The sequence below is a fragment of the Daldinia loculata genome, assembly GCF_022478755.1.
Source record: "Daldinia loculata strain CBS 113971 unplaced genomic scaffold F4817scaffold_35, whole genome shotgun sequence".
NCBI lineage: Eukaryota > Fungi > Ascomycota > Sordariomycetes > Xylariales > Hypoxylaceae > Daldinia > Daldinia loculata.
The window spans coordinates 270,005-284,266 of record NW_026054889.1 but is presented as its reverse complement, the minus strand read 5'-3'; the positions used below and the strand labels follow the sequence as shown (position 1 = coordinate 284,266).

The following is a 14,262-nucleotide window of genomic DNA, read 5'->3' as shown; positions in this document are numbered from 1 at the left end:
GCTGAATAATAGAGACGGTGATTAACACATGATTTACTGTTAAGACGTCCTAGATTATATTCAACCTCGGGGTTCCCATGATTACATCATGCTATAGAGTATCAAGCATGTGGCTTTTGCGATGGAGATAGGATGATCGTTGAAGGATTCATATTCCCTAATCCTAATGTATAGATCACGATCGAGATAGTCATCGCAGTATAGTGCATTTTATAGCAAATTTAATTCAGACCAATGATATACATCAATTATAACACGATATAATAGATTAAACTTTTTTCTATTTTTAGCCGCCGCATCTGAGAAACTCCGGCGACGATCTGTATATGCGCTTGTCTACATAAAATATGCTGCTCTAGCTAGGGCTTGCTTGGGCTGTTCAAACAGCCAAGCGGGTCTAAATTGCATGAAAACTCCCGAGGTGATGTTTCCCTCCTTTCTATGCTTAGCGCTGTATCCGTTATCCATGCTGCTGGCAGAGCGACACGGCCTTGACCCAAGTTGGGATGTGAATATCCTATACTCCTTCCTTGCAAAAATATTACAATGATGACTTCACCTGCATGTGTAAATACCTATCCTATACCTTGGTAGGGGAAAAAAAAAAAGGTCATATGTCACTAGGGTCATACCCGCTGGTCTCATCCCACTCTTGTAGCGCCGCCGCTATGTTTGTTGTACACCGATGCCAGTATCCATCTGACTCCTCAATATAGTCTAACGCGGCTCGGAGTAACCGTAAAGATGTCACTGCGCTGCTCGTACTTTCGCTCTTTAGTTGTGTGGAACCTTTGAGTTCGCGGCTGAGAGCCTTCATAGCCATCACTACAGGCCACGCGAGGAATGTGGCCTGTAGGTTGAGGATATCGCGGTCGAGCTGCTGACAGGGCCAGTTTAGACGCATAGTACTCGCAACTTTGTAGGCGGCAGCCATCGAGCGCTTCTGGCTTTCAGCAGCGGCTAAAATCGGATATCCCTGCTGCTCTACCAACTTGACAGCAACCTCGTGGAAAAAGATTTCAGTACCACGTAGGTTCATGTAAATGCTAAAAGCTATGGGATCCTCGCGGACTGATTTGGCGTTTAGATGCATATGTAGCATCGTAAAGCGCTCTTCTATTACTCTCACTAGATTGTAGTGACTATCCCACTGTGAATAGAAGAAAATGTCAGTATTTGCTTCATTAGATAAGAGACAATACCGAGTAGAATTTGAAAACATAGGCTGCATATTCGAGGCTTATAAGGAAACTGGAATTTAAAACTCGGATTGTTTGTAGTATATCCAGGGAAATAACTTACGAAACCATTTCTTGTTGATGCGTACTCTGCTAGTCGTCCATGGTCGAAACACTTAATAGCAAGCTCCATCATCAAAACGCAGCCTGCAAATGATGATAATTCGGGACAAGGATCAGCCGTTAAATTACCCAGATAAGGCATTTTGGTTGGGGTGAACTCGGACGTTAGTAAGCCGGGCGACGGGAGATAGATGCCAAATCCCTAATTCGTATGGTTAGTCGTCGATCCTGATCTTAGTATGAGCTGTGATTTGACATACATCGGCTGCACCCAGGTCACACTCCATCCCAGTACGCACGCGAACGAAGCCCTCAAATATGTACAAGCCCCAGAATGAACGTCTCCGTTCCTCCAAGAGCATGGGGTCGTCCGTGTGCGGGAGGTACAGTCCCATGTCCAAGCTTACATCGTCATGCTTGACATTTTGGTCCATTTGATGTAATCCCATCAATTTCGACATTCTCACCGCACGTCCCAGCGTCAGCCAGGCTCTCGTTAGTTTATGATCCATGATTTCGAATCTTATGATGAAGACGAGCGCCTGAAATAGGTTGAGATTTGCCGTGCCTCCTTCTGCTGCTTCTCGTTCACATTGCTCGGCATAGTTGCGAGCCATGGTATAGTACGTATTTTGTAAATGATGATATTGTAATGAGATGGTGCAGCCCATTAGGGCCACTGCATAACTAAGAGCACGGAATGCGGGTGAGTTTCCATTAGTGGAGAGCTCGGCAGTAAAACGTTCTTTGCTCAAAAAAGGCAGATAGTAATAAATAAAGTCAAAGTAGTTCTGATGTAACGCAGCCAAGTCCCATGCCGGTACTTCATCTTCATGGCTGGAAGATGGCATTATTTGAGGCGGGAAGGATATGCTAGGCGGTGTTAGGGCAGTCGGGCTCACGGTGGGCTCGAGGAGCGGGAGCGATAATGTTGTCCAGTCTAACGATAAACCGGAAGTGCTTTCAGGATAGTCGTTACAATTGGTGAAAAGGTCCATATCGCTCCCGTCTATAGAAGATAAACTTGTCTCACACGGGAGACTAATATCCATTTCCATGGCATTGCTTGGTTGGTTGGTAGATTGTGACATCTCTGTGATAGTGGGATCTATCATAGTAGGAGTTGGAGGTTTTTCGACATGCGGAGGAGTAGGAATTGTATGACTCCTAGGCATGGAGAGGAGTGCTTCGGCCTTGGCCAGTCGGTCCTCAAGCTGTGAAAGTTGTGCTGGCAGATCATCTCGAGTCGAACGCCGCTTGTTATCGTAACCGCATCGTAGGCTTAGACGAGTACATCGTCCACATCTAGGTTCGGCGCGATCACATCGAACTTTACGCTCTCTGCAAATCTCGCAAGCCTGACGGCCAGATTGTGTCCCTGTCCCAGTGCTCTCCTTATTACCCCACTGCTGTGGTGTCATAGAGCCTCTCCGTGCTATATTTGCCATCGTCATTGAAAAAGAAATGGACGGTGCAATTTTAGAGTTAAACAAGAAAATAAGGGGGGGGAGGGGTATAGAGATATAAATGTATAGAGATGTTAGATGTGTAGATGTATAGAGGTCCAGAGGTCTAGATGTATAGAGGTATGGAGGTCTCGATGTATATAGAGGTATACAGAGCTTTGCCAACTACAAGATAGCTACACGATTAGTTACCTTATGTATCAAGATTATGTATGGCATTTAAATTAAGCTTAACTGGAGGTTCGCATTTAGCGTCAACCACGATCAATTGTACTGCAACCGACATGCAGCCGATGCGTGTCAGCTTGCAGGGTAACCCTTTAGGCCGCCAGCATGCGTTCAAGGTTGCCAATGTGTTTACTTAGGAGTGCTAGGCAGGAGGAGTACTTTCTACCGGAAGATCAACACTACCTAGATGGGTAAGCTAGTGCCATATCGTTCCCTTCCATGGCTATATTTGGGTCGCGGGATATGAAACACATCGTTTTTGAAGCAGATCTCTCCTGCGGGTATGACAAGATCCCTTAGAACCTCGATACGCTGACAACGACAGGGGAAGAAAATCAGATAAAATTAAGGTGAGTATATGTATAGTAGTATATGTATACTCATACGTAAGATAGAGCTCACCGAGGTGGGAATACATATATTCTGATTGGTTCAGACCTCTAGCAAAGTCAGATGATGCGCATGCTTAAATGCTTCAAGGGTGTTATAATTTAACTTGCCGAACCGTAAGGCTCTGCCTTTTGTCTATCGTACATGTGGGCTAAGCCCAAACCCCGGTATATGAAGACGAAGGGTCTCGTCACTTTTGCATAAGTACCTACCTACATGCTTAACACATAGAATAATATGCAGCCGTGTCGTCGTGATATGACACTGTCCCGCGTTAAAAACGTAGGTAATATCATCACAGGTATACACTAAAGAAGAGCTTACCAATCAATATAGCCGCCACTACATGGCTTTTCGTCTACAGATTTATTGGTTAATACCTTAGGTAGGTAGGTAATTATTTCCTTTTCTTCTTAATAGTCGCTGTTATGCCCAAAGAGCTTATAAATTAACATATATTCAAGAACAGAAGGTTATTTCATTATACATACGCACGTAGATATCTTTTGTACTTAGCTAGGTACCCAATGTATTCAACTCACTAGGCACTCGATGAAAGAGTCAAGAACTTTGTACGGATCTGGGATGCCGGTATCCAGTCTATGTGGATAGGTCCATATATAACGATAAAGGTACATGGACGGAAGGTGACAAGTGGATCTATACCTTACGTTCGACGTCCTGCACGATATCGACGGACTGGTGTCGTTATTCACAGATGGCTGGCAAACCACAAGGCCGAAGTTAGATGGCTACTTCAACAGATGGCATAATGATATGCACAACAGCAACTCTTCGTATCATGTGGCCCTACCTTTACTCCTTGATCGGCTACTCAAACGCAGCTACTGATCGCGTTCATGATCTTTTAGAAAGATCGCAGCGCTGGTAGCGCTGACCTCAGCGGTGCCGAGCATCTCAGGCAGATGAGAGCGCCTGGTATGCTTTCTCGGCGCTTGGCTTCTGTCCCGTTAACCCAGTTAACCCAGCCAACCCAGCCCAGTGGCAAATACGTAGCTGGCTCTCCGTCCTTCGAGAAAGTCAGTCTAAGAGCCAGCCTAAAGCCTCCTTCTAGCACAGCTACCGGGGTCAAAGCCACATGCCACGTTTGTGAGGAGGATTCCAGCCATTGAAGCACCTGGCGCGACGGCTAAGCTATACATACATGAAGAGGTTAAGTGTAGAACGGAAGGTGAATGGATCGGCCAGTCCTTCGGCACGGGGATATCGTGAGGGCAAACTTAATCCGGTTCGAGATGAACGAGATCTCGACAGGGTGGTGTGGAGATTGTGCTTTGTGATAGGGTATGCATAGCTGTAGCCGAAGACAGTCAAGGATTATCATCATAGCGCCCGTGGATCTTCTGCACAGCTACTCAACTCTGTAGAACCATATGTGAGGAAGAGGCGGATAGCCAAAGAGGGATCGTTTAGGATTAGGAAAGGATCTTCTCAAGGAGTGGCAAGCCGAGAACAGGTCTGGTATGCTCTTGATATGTAACAAGAGGTCTAGGCTTCGAAGATAGTAACACTACAGCATCCTATAAGCTGACACGCGGCATGATATCGGGTATGTTTACAACATTGTTATAGTTTTGGACGGGACGATCCGATTGGATCGGAAGATATTACTCGCACAAAGGTTGATTCTATGTATGTATGTATGTATGGATGGATGGATGTATGTATAAAGAACCCTTGTATGGTACCTTGTAGCTTACCATTCTGTAGCGGGACATTATAAAAGTACATACCTAGTCCCGGTTAGCTAGCCCTTTTTTAAATAAGAAACGGGAAGAAAAAAAAAGGTACCCTAACCTATGTACCGTACTTCACTTATGAATGATCACGGTGTTAATATACCGTGTTTACGTAGTAGTACCTTTATTTGGTCGAGTAAATGGTCCTCTCACCCGGCGATGCTAGGGAGGCATGAAAGGTACCTAGGTATGTTCCCCATAAAAGCCACAGACAGGGATATATTGGAACCTGGACACGTCCAATCAAAACATAATATAAATAAAGTGTATACCTTATAAGGAATCTTCATTCCGTCTTAAGCCAATCGGACTTTTTATATATCTTTTTAAGGGTTTAGTTATGTGCCTCACTCGCGCTTCGGGTGATAATGCACTAGTATCTACTGCTGCAACTGCTGCAACTGCTGCAACTACTGCATCAACGCTCCATTCGCGCAAAGAGACCTTGTATGTAAATGACCTTGCACATGTAACGACCTTACACGACCTTACACCTTGCAAGACCTTGCAAGACCTTGCATATCTCATGCCCACGGATAAAAAGTCTCTACTTTTAGGGTAATTTAATGTAACAAATAAGGAAGGTCGGGTCCATTTTTATAGGGCATCACATACTTCGTACACGAATTAAGCAATTATCATACCACTTATATGGAAACATCCTTTTCGAAAGAAAAAGAAGGAAAAAACGCTTTATTCCGTACATAAAATTGTTCCTTATACAGCCTACTTCAATCCACCCCCAACAATGCCAAGCAAGCAGCTCCTCTTCATGCGCAAAGTCCTTCCCCAAGTTACTTACCAGGTTCTTGCTACCCATAAGCAGCTCATGCATGTAAATTGCCCAACAACAATTGGTGCTTACTTAGGACCACATTTCCCTGTCAGCATCGAAAGGTAAGGAGGCTCATCATCGAGATTCACGTGGTTCGTTGACTCAGACTCCACTCAAATCCCGATCCAGAGACTGTCTGCAAATATCCGGCTCGCCCCGACATTGGTGTCCATATCCTGTAATTTCATCTGTCGGGAGTAAACTCTGCCAACCCGCTCGACCAGCACCGAGAAGATGTGCCCAAGCGTATTTCTTCGGCTAGTGGGAACCGAAACTTGCCCAGATGCAGCGAAAATCTTCGATACCTAAAAGTTCATCAATTGAATCCATCGTTAACGATAGCTTCTTTTCTGGACCCTCGCAGTAACCCGTCTCGGTCGTTCCACCGCATCCAAGATCGAGCCAATACGTCCCGACCCGAGATTCGAACAATCATCCCGTGCTGCCTTCTCAGTAGCCACTGATTTATATTGCTTATATGGATAGATTCCCTATCATCACGGCATATCGTCACAGCATATTATCACAGCATAAGTCTTACAGGAACAACTCTTAGTGAGTTGTATACCTCGAACTTTTAGTTAATTATATAATGCAATGATCATTTAGTGCTGATGCTTTCTTTCGTAAGCATCATAGTACCTAACACGTCGGAAGATCCGGCAGAGATCGCCCAACCTAGTCGAATAATGGACGGGAAGCACAGGTCCTCTTGATTACGAAGGAATAGCATACATGAGGAATCGCTAGAAAACGGGCGACATCGCTTGTCAGAAAAGGTCTCACGTGACTCGGCTGACAAGAGTCTACTCCTCGAATTACCTACGGACGACCATCAGATGGATTATCTCTTCTGAGATATCGCATAATGTAACCGTGGGGAACTGCTCAGATGTAAAGCCAAGTTCAATAACTGATGAACTCCCGATTCTCTCAGCACTAGCAACAGCGCAAAGGCTCTGATACGCATTTCAGGGCGTTGCTACTTGGTCAGCCCCCAGAAAAAAGAGCGCTACGAGATTATTATGCCAGCAGACACGGATACCGCGATGTGACCAAGCAGTGGGAAGGCAACCAGGTTTTTTCGCAAGGAATCACGAACCTAACTTAATCCGGACTACTGGCGTATATGCATGTAACTTCTTATTCAGGTATCTCAGTGGCTCGCGGCAGGTTTCCCAACACCAGCCGTAGCGTCAACGAAACATGTGAAGGACGACGTGGATTAGCCCCACCTAGCCATGGGTCGACAAGCCTGGGTATCCCCTGGATATCCCTCTCGCAGATGAATATGAGGAGAGCACATGATTTAGCAGCTCTTGATAACGCTTCTATGACTGCATTGCCGGCAGATCCTACGGGGGAAGCAGTGGCGATGAGCATCTGCGAGTGCGTAGACCCCTGAAAGTATCAAGAAGCCTATCCTAAGAGCATCGAGATGGCTAGATCAAAAGAGTAACCTGGATGTATCTCCATAGTCCCACATTAGGTCATGTTGCTAGTTCTTCGCGAGATGGCATATTGGGTTTCTCGGTTCATAACGGAGCGAGCTAGAGATATCAATTTCCAGCTGTGAAATAATTATTATGCATGTATTCGTTGTACGTACCTATTTGACATATAGGGCGCAGACTTTTGTTAGACCCGGAGGGCGTGAGTGCATTTACATTCGACAGGTCAGCAAACTCATATTCTATGTATCATAGTTATCTAGAGATGATCATTGAGAAGATATTGCGATATAACAAATTTAAAGTTTCTCTCATTATCTAAAATAGCTACAGTCTAGTAGGTCCCTTTTTAGCTAGAAAGGCCGCTCCATAGAAAGAAGGAAAAGAGCATCGACATACAGGTACTCATCAGGGGATATGTTGACTTTCTGTTTCTAATCATAATAACTAAAACGAATGACTATCAATAATTAGTTGGTATTCGATGATATACTATAATTATTTCCAATAGTAATAACAGGTACCTACCTAGTGAAATATTGTTATCCCACTACCAGAGCATGTAGGATAGATTCATAAATAAATGAACACTTAGTAAGTTTAGAGACTCTTACTCAGTCTAGCTAAACCTTAATATACACAATATGACAGCTAATAGGAACAGAAGTGCAATTAATTAAACGCAGACCGCAACATATTAGGAGGTAGTTACGTGAGAAGTTGAGAAGTCTTTCGTATACAACTCATCAAACTTCACCCAATATTATAATAACTACCTCTACTACATACCTAATGTATAGATACTAGTCTCAGTATAAAGGACACTAGATATTCACAACTCACCAAATGCAAGTCTAAGGGTCCTAAAAATATACCCCTAAAGTCTCGGCTATTACGTAGGTATAAACACAGATAAAGAACAAGAGGTACATAGTGTTGAGTATGCAATGCAAGTTTATATTGGTCTATAAGTTGCCTCAGCTAGTATATCCGGTTCCTGACCGGTGACCACGGAAACGGACAATGGGCCGGCCCATCATGACAGTTCTGAGAGTCGCTGACTCCTCTAATTCCGTTTTCGCAACCCTTTCTATGCCAATGACAACGCCCCAACGACAAGAGAAACGAATATATGCGGGTTGTGCGTCCCCAGTACTGCTTTCCAACCAATAATATGTACACGTGAATCGCATCGTAGACACCATCTAGGCAACTCTATCCGGCCATTTAGGCGTACTCCCAAGTAACCTGGACGCGTCCCGCATCCAAGCTTTCAAGCTGCTCGAAGACAGCGGGGGACACGTCAATGCTGTCGCCAGCACAACCAGGGCATTTGTCCACAACTGTAGCACTGACGGTCTTGCCGTTGTAGCTGATGTTGATTGTCCTTCCACAGTTTCCGTCCTGGTTGGGGGACATGGCGGCAACGGCTTCGCTCTCTGTGTTGATGTTACCGCATGCGCCAAGGCCTGGGGCATAGTACGTCATGTCGCCAGAGAAGGCAACGGATGGGGCAATAAGGGCACCCAGAGCAACGACGACTTTGGCGACAGTATACATGGTGGATAAGACTAAGTGTTATGTCTTGTGTGCTGGTATTATGGGTCGGTTGGTAGTGATGTCTAGACGTAGAGTCAAGGAATGAATGGCTAGTTGCTGATAACTCTTAGTGGTCCTGCCAGGAATAGAAGAAAGGAATGTGATGGTATTGATGATAGTGATTGTGTTGATGGTAAGGCTCTTCATCCAAAGAAATGAAGGCGGGACTGAAGGCTTAAATAACTTTCCAGCTAAGCTTACATTGTTATTCTGTGTCATCACTATCCAGTTACTTATTCAGTGTACTTCTATGTTCAGCTATTGTTTTGCATCCAAGTAATTACATCCAAAAACATACGGACGTTTGCTAGCTACAACAGGGGCATTGTGGTAGGACAACAACGTTGAGTTACTGTATTGTAAATTAAGGTCGTTCAGACCAGGAACCCTAGTCAACTCACTGTCAGACAGGCTCATTAATGTCAGGAAAGCGAGGGCGTAGAAGAGTCTGAGTAGTCGACGGCATCGCCTATGTTGTTGCATGGGAAGCTTCCGGTCTAGGTAGGTAGATGTGCAGAGCTTACAATCCGGGGCCGCACATGGGGTACGGTATCTATTTTAAGCCGCTAAGATGATGACCATAGGGCGGTGGGAACTACGAGATAAACAGAAAGACTCAACAGAAATCGTCATAGGGTATGGTTAAATATTATCTACGAAGAAAACATAAATATGAAGTCTTGTTAATTCTACGTAGTGTAGACAATCAACCATCTTTAATTCCGATGGCGAGGAAGGGCGAATAAAAAGAGCCCCAAAGTCGATGCAAACTTACCCGCGAAAACAAAAAGAGCTTCATTAAGCGCGAAAGGGATTGTTTGTATCTCATCGTACATCGGGCTGTTTCTAAAGTGTAAAGTGTTGAACAATTTCGATGGGATGAGCAGGGTCAAATCCTCCCGTGTTCCGTGTTCGGGAATACTAAGCTACATGTCCGGGCATTCCGGGCATTCCGGGCATTCCGGGCTAACTTCATTTTAACTCCATTTCCCCCTTTAAGAAGCTAGTTCCCGTTCATTACAAGGGTTAAAAAAGCTTGATCGTGAGATTAGGTAGTTATAATTGATTGCGCCACGTTCTCCTCAAAACCGTGGTACAACAAAATAAGCATCGGATTCAAATACTTGGCGATCTGCACTTATCTGCTTTAATATATTGTTGCATATTGTTGCAGAGTTAGTGTTCCACGTAACGACCTGGTTTCATGTAGGGATAATTGTAAAGAGCTTAATATATCCTAAGATGGAATTTCTCTGATTCCGTCACCGAACTCAATTCAACATATTAAAATAGAGCTTGAAATCACCAACTCTGGTGCAAACTTGGAATTCTTGCTCGTGATTGGGTAATATGCTAGTTAATAGATGTACACTTTTAATTTTCGTATTACCACTGTCGAATAGTCAAAACTACCTTAGGTAACTAACCTAAGCATACGTCCAATGATATTTAGCTTGTAACTAAGCTGATTGCTAACTATATAAGTGGAGGAGAGGTTGTTATATTAAAGGCCACATGCTTAAACGAGCAAATGCATTTCTAGTGCATGGGTGGCGGCTCGTACCTTTTTGACCTTATCATATTATTCTCCTAAAGCCATAGTCATTTCAGAGATGATGCTCGGAAAGTTCGATTGAAACGACACATATGCTGCGGTACGTTTATTGGCGTTGAAAGGATTCATATCTTACTATAGCAAAAACAAGAAATGTGGCATGATTCGTAATCCCATAGCGTATACTGAAGCAATACCACGAATCCTCTAAAAAAAAAAAAACAATTTGGTTGGGTTTAGAAGAACGTTCGCTAGACCTAATAGACAGCGTTCTTGTTTCCGCGTTTCTAAGCCTTTGTTGCTCAATGTATAATTCATACTCTAAATGTTTTTATTTTTTTTAGTCGTGAGTGCAATACACCATGAAAGGCACTCGCCGATGCCACGTTATTATAGCGAAATGCACCTGTTACGTAACCACAAAATACCTGTAAGCAGCTAAAATATGCGGCCGATCGGACACCAAAAACGTAAGCAGTACATATATACTGCCTTTGACAAGATGCGAAAGTAGAGGTACCTAAGGGAGCCTTGGCGGCTGACAACACTAACCGAATTTGCGGCTGAAAACTCCATGTAGAACTTGCTCCAATACACTAGGGAACATATTCTTTAACAACTTTATCAGGATAGCTGTGAGTGAACAACCAGTTTGTTCTGGGGAACAGTTTTTGTTAGTTCCTTGTGTGGCTGTCTATTATAATTATCGAGGCGCATACGACTTAATCTTCAAAAATCAGATGACAACTCGGCACGGCTACGGCTTATCTACAATCAAACCAAGTTTTCTGTCTCAAAGAATATCTTAAGATTCACCTACACATTTAGCACAATGTCTTCGAAGCCTCGCGAAACACCGACTATGGAGTCATTAGGCCTTCGGGAGTCTGGGCTCTACTTCCCTACCAGTGCAAACAGAGTCATCAACTTTCCTCCAGATGTGATCCGACAAGATGCCTTAGATACGCGAATTGTCGTACACGGCCGCTTTCCCGAGCTAGTTGAACGGTTTCTGGCTCATAAGCGTATACACGGAAGTTCTATAGAAAAGCAGCTATACGGTCCGGATTGGACCTGGCCGCAACAAGTAATGAGACTTATCGAGAAGCGACCCCTGTCTTTTGTCGGTCCAAACGACTCAACTCTACTACGTACCGGACAATCATTTCAAATGGGAACTAGGTTTTGGGATTCAATAGGCGCTGAAGGTACACCTTACAAGCCCCTAGAAGAGTACTTAACCTACGATGAGATCATGCTTGGTAGCTTGATAGGGGTCAGCAGTCCAAGTTACTTTATTAACGATGGCGCCCGGGGTAACAATGGGATGCCCCAGGACGCTGGAACATTTGAGCCTAGGGGGATCATTATAGGATTAGTCGGGCCGCGATTTGAGCGGCTACTGCATATGGACTCTAACCTCATCCTAGACGGTGTGGTAGCAAGACAACAACATCCTCAACTCACCAATATATTTTTGGATTTCCTTGGTGTTGGGGAAAGATCGGAATTGCAGATGGAAAGGTTCTCCATACGAGCCTATACCCAGCGTATACGTATTAGCGCCGATATTCTGCTTCTGGAGGCAAATGAACGCGCGAAGGCCGTAGGCCGAAAGGCGTATGTCTACATAGTAGGCCTCGGCCTCGGTGCATGGTTATACGATCCGTTGCAGCCCGAGTTATTCATAAATGCTTTCCAAGAGTCATTGATGGTTCTAGGACCGAAGCTGACACATATTAGAACACTTGATTTCGCATGGATTCGAGTGGCAGGGGAGATCCAGAAACAGCTAGCTGGTATCACAATGGGACTAGGCATCACTGCCGTATTCTCAAGGCGTAATCCAGCTGAAAAGTTGATAGACCAAAGAGCAGACCAGCTTCTCGTCATATCCTACGCGTGGGATGGTAATTCATTTCCGGGTAACGAATATTGGGAGGGAAATCTAAGTGGTAGTGGTGATCCTGCAGCGGCATGTATGAGTACAATCGCTGAGCTACATAATCCCCTGGTCAATCCGGACTTTACCAAGCGAATCTTTGTGGTAGACAGCTCAGAGAAGTGAAGGAAACATAGCGATTCATACTAAGCCTAGTACAATGGTTCTGATACTCTAGGGCATTTTTTGCTATTAGAAAAGCGTACAATTAATAGAAGATTTATGTAGCTCTATAAACTCATATCTAATCCCTACACTTTCATGAGGGAACGATCTTAATAAGATTGGAACAAATTCAAAGTTATCAAACTCTTCACATATCTATTTCAGCAAACCTCGACTCTTCTGTAAAGAAATGGATATAAGGTACGTAGGCATTTACCATGAATAGTATCTTCTCGGATTTATAAATATATTTATTGGCTACGTTAACTTTCCAATTATCTTGTGACATCTGTACGAATCATGGCTCCTACATCGACATGCATTTTATTACCTACACCTGCTGTATACCTATAGCTTAATGCTCTAATTGATGTATATTAATGACAATCCCCACCTCCGAAGGAATTCGACGGTGTGCCTTACAGCCGTCTGCATTATGCGTATACTATAGACATGCAACCTCTATACTAATAATTAAACTAATAACATGGTATACTCAGACCAGAGCTGCCCGATAGCATTGGGCAGGGAAGGAAGTGCATGCCCACATGGGAAAATCACTTAAGAGACGTCTTGTCGCCAAGCCCGCGTAAAAATATACATCGATTGGCATGGGGACTTACATGTGGTCTGTGGAACTGCCTACTGGGGTACCTAAGGTTAGGCACGTCGAAAGGATCAACCAATTTGCATATGAGTTGCGTGATGGAGAAGTTTTCTTGGAAAGGCGGCCGCTAGAAGAAATGGTGCCATGCAAGCCATCTTTGGCGGCTTTCTACGTTGCATGATATCAACGTCAGACCGAATCTACTAAGGAAGCATACCTGTATTACTTGACCCCTTTCCCGGTGAGTGATGTTTGGAACCTTCGACAGTATACGAGGATGCATTACAATATGTGGCTTTTGCCCAGCCTTTCCTGTTAATAAGAGCTTACTACACAACGACTTCGGGATAATAGGAAAAAACTAGGTAAAGCATCTATACTACGCCGATAGGTTGCAATTCGCATCGTCCCACGTATTACTATATATTAGAAGATACAAAGGGTTTGGATGGGGACAACCCCGCAAACGTTGCCAGTGGAGGAATGAAGTTTAGAATTATTTAGTGTTCGGCGATCTTCGGGAATGGGGAAACATAAGAAAACATTCGATTCAGCTGTCAGGGCTGACGAGCGGGGGGAAGAAATGGGGATAGTGAAATCTGGGGAAGCGTGGGTAAGGAACACCGGAAAAGGGGGGACGAACGGGACGAACGGGACGAGAGATAATGTGCCTCGGATCGGCGATGGATCGAATCGTTTTTATCTTATCTCTTTTTCGGGTTTGCTGGCTGCATAGACCGGAGTACCGCTATGACCGCTATTATTCATAAATAGGAGGCACCTAACTTAGGGCGATAAAACAACTGAAAAGCGCTGTCATTAGGCGCAAATGACTTATTCGGAATTCCCTTTGGTGCTGTAGCTAACCGGAAGCGAAAGGGGGGAAAGAGCCTATCAAAACCCCTCCATTTGCAAAATGAAAACCCCACTAAGCCATTCTACCCCACCTGACTAGCGGTTGGT

General features: G+C 44.3%; 3 protein-coding genes across 3 annotated transcripts; 1 reads left to right on the top strand and 2 right to left on the bottom strand.

Moving 5' to 3' along the window:
• Positions 1–264: 264 nt before the first annotated feature.
• F4817DRAFT_342106 (uncharacterized protein) lies at positions 265–3,111 on the bottom strand. Its single transcript, XM_049303869.1, has 3 exons — positions 1,562–3,111; positions 1,303–1,503; positions 265–1,150 (listed from the first exon to the last, which is right to left on the bottom strand). Exons 1-3 carry the CDS (start codon positions 2,753–2,755, stop codon positions 611–613), a joined length of 1,935 nt encoding a protein of 644 aa, XP_049157707.1. The 5' UTR covers positions 2,756–3,111; the 3' UTR covers positions 265–610.
• A 5,547-nt stretch (positions 3,112–8,658) lies between these two features.
• F4817DRAFT_366349 (RlpA-like double-psi beta-barrel-protein domain-containing protein-containing protein) lies at positions 8,659–8,991 on the bottom strand (the record flags this gene model as incomplete). The annotated part of the gene is made up of 1 exon (XM_049306973.1): positions 8,659–8,991. One exon carries the CDS (start codon positions 8,989–8,991, stop codon positions 8,659–8,661), a length of 333 nt encoding a protein of 110 aa, XP_049157706.1.
• A 2,121-nt stretch (positions 8,992–11,112) lies between these two features.
• Positions 11,113–12,798, top strand: F4817DRAFT_342101 (uncharacterized protein). Its single transcript, XM_049303868.1, has one exon. The coding sequence runs from the start codon at positions 11,418–11,420 to the stop codon at positions 12,651–12,653; it is 1,236 nt and encodes a 411-aa protein (XP_049157705.1). The 5' UTR covers positions 11,113–11,417; the 3' UTR covers positions 12,654–12,798.
• The last annotated feature ends 1,464 nt before the right edge of the window (positions 12,799–14,262 follow it).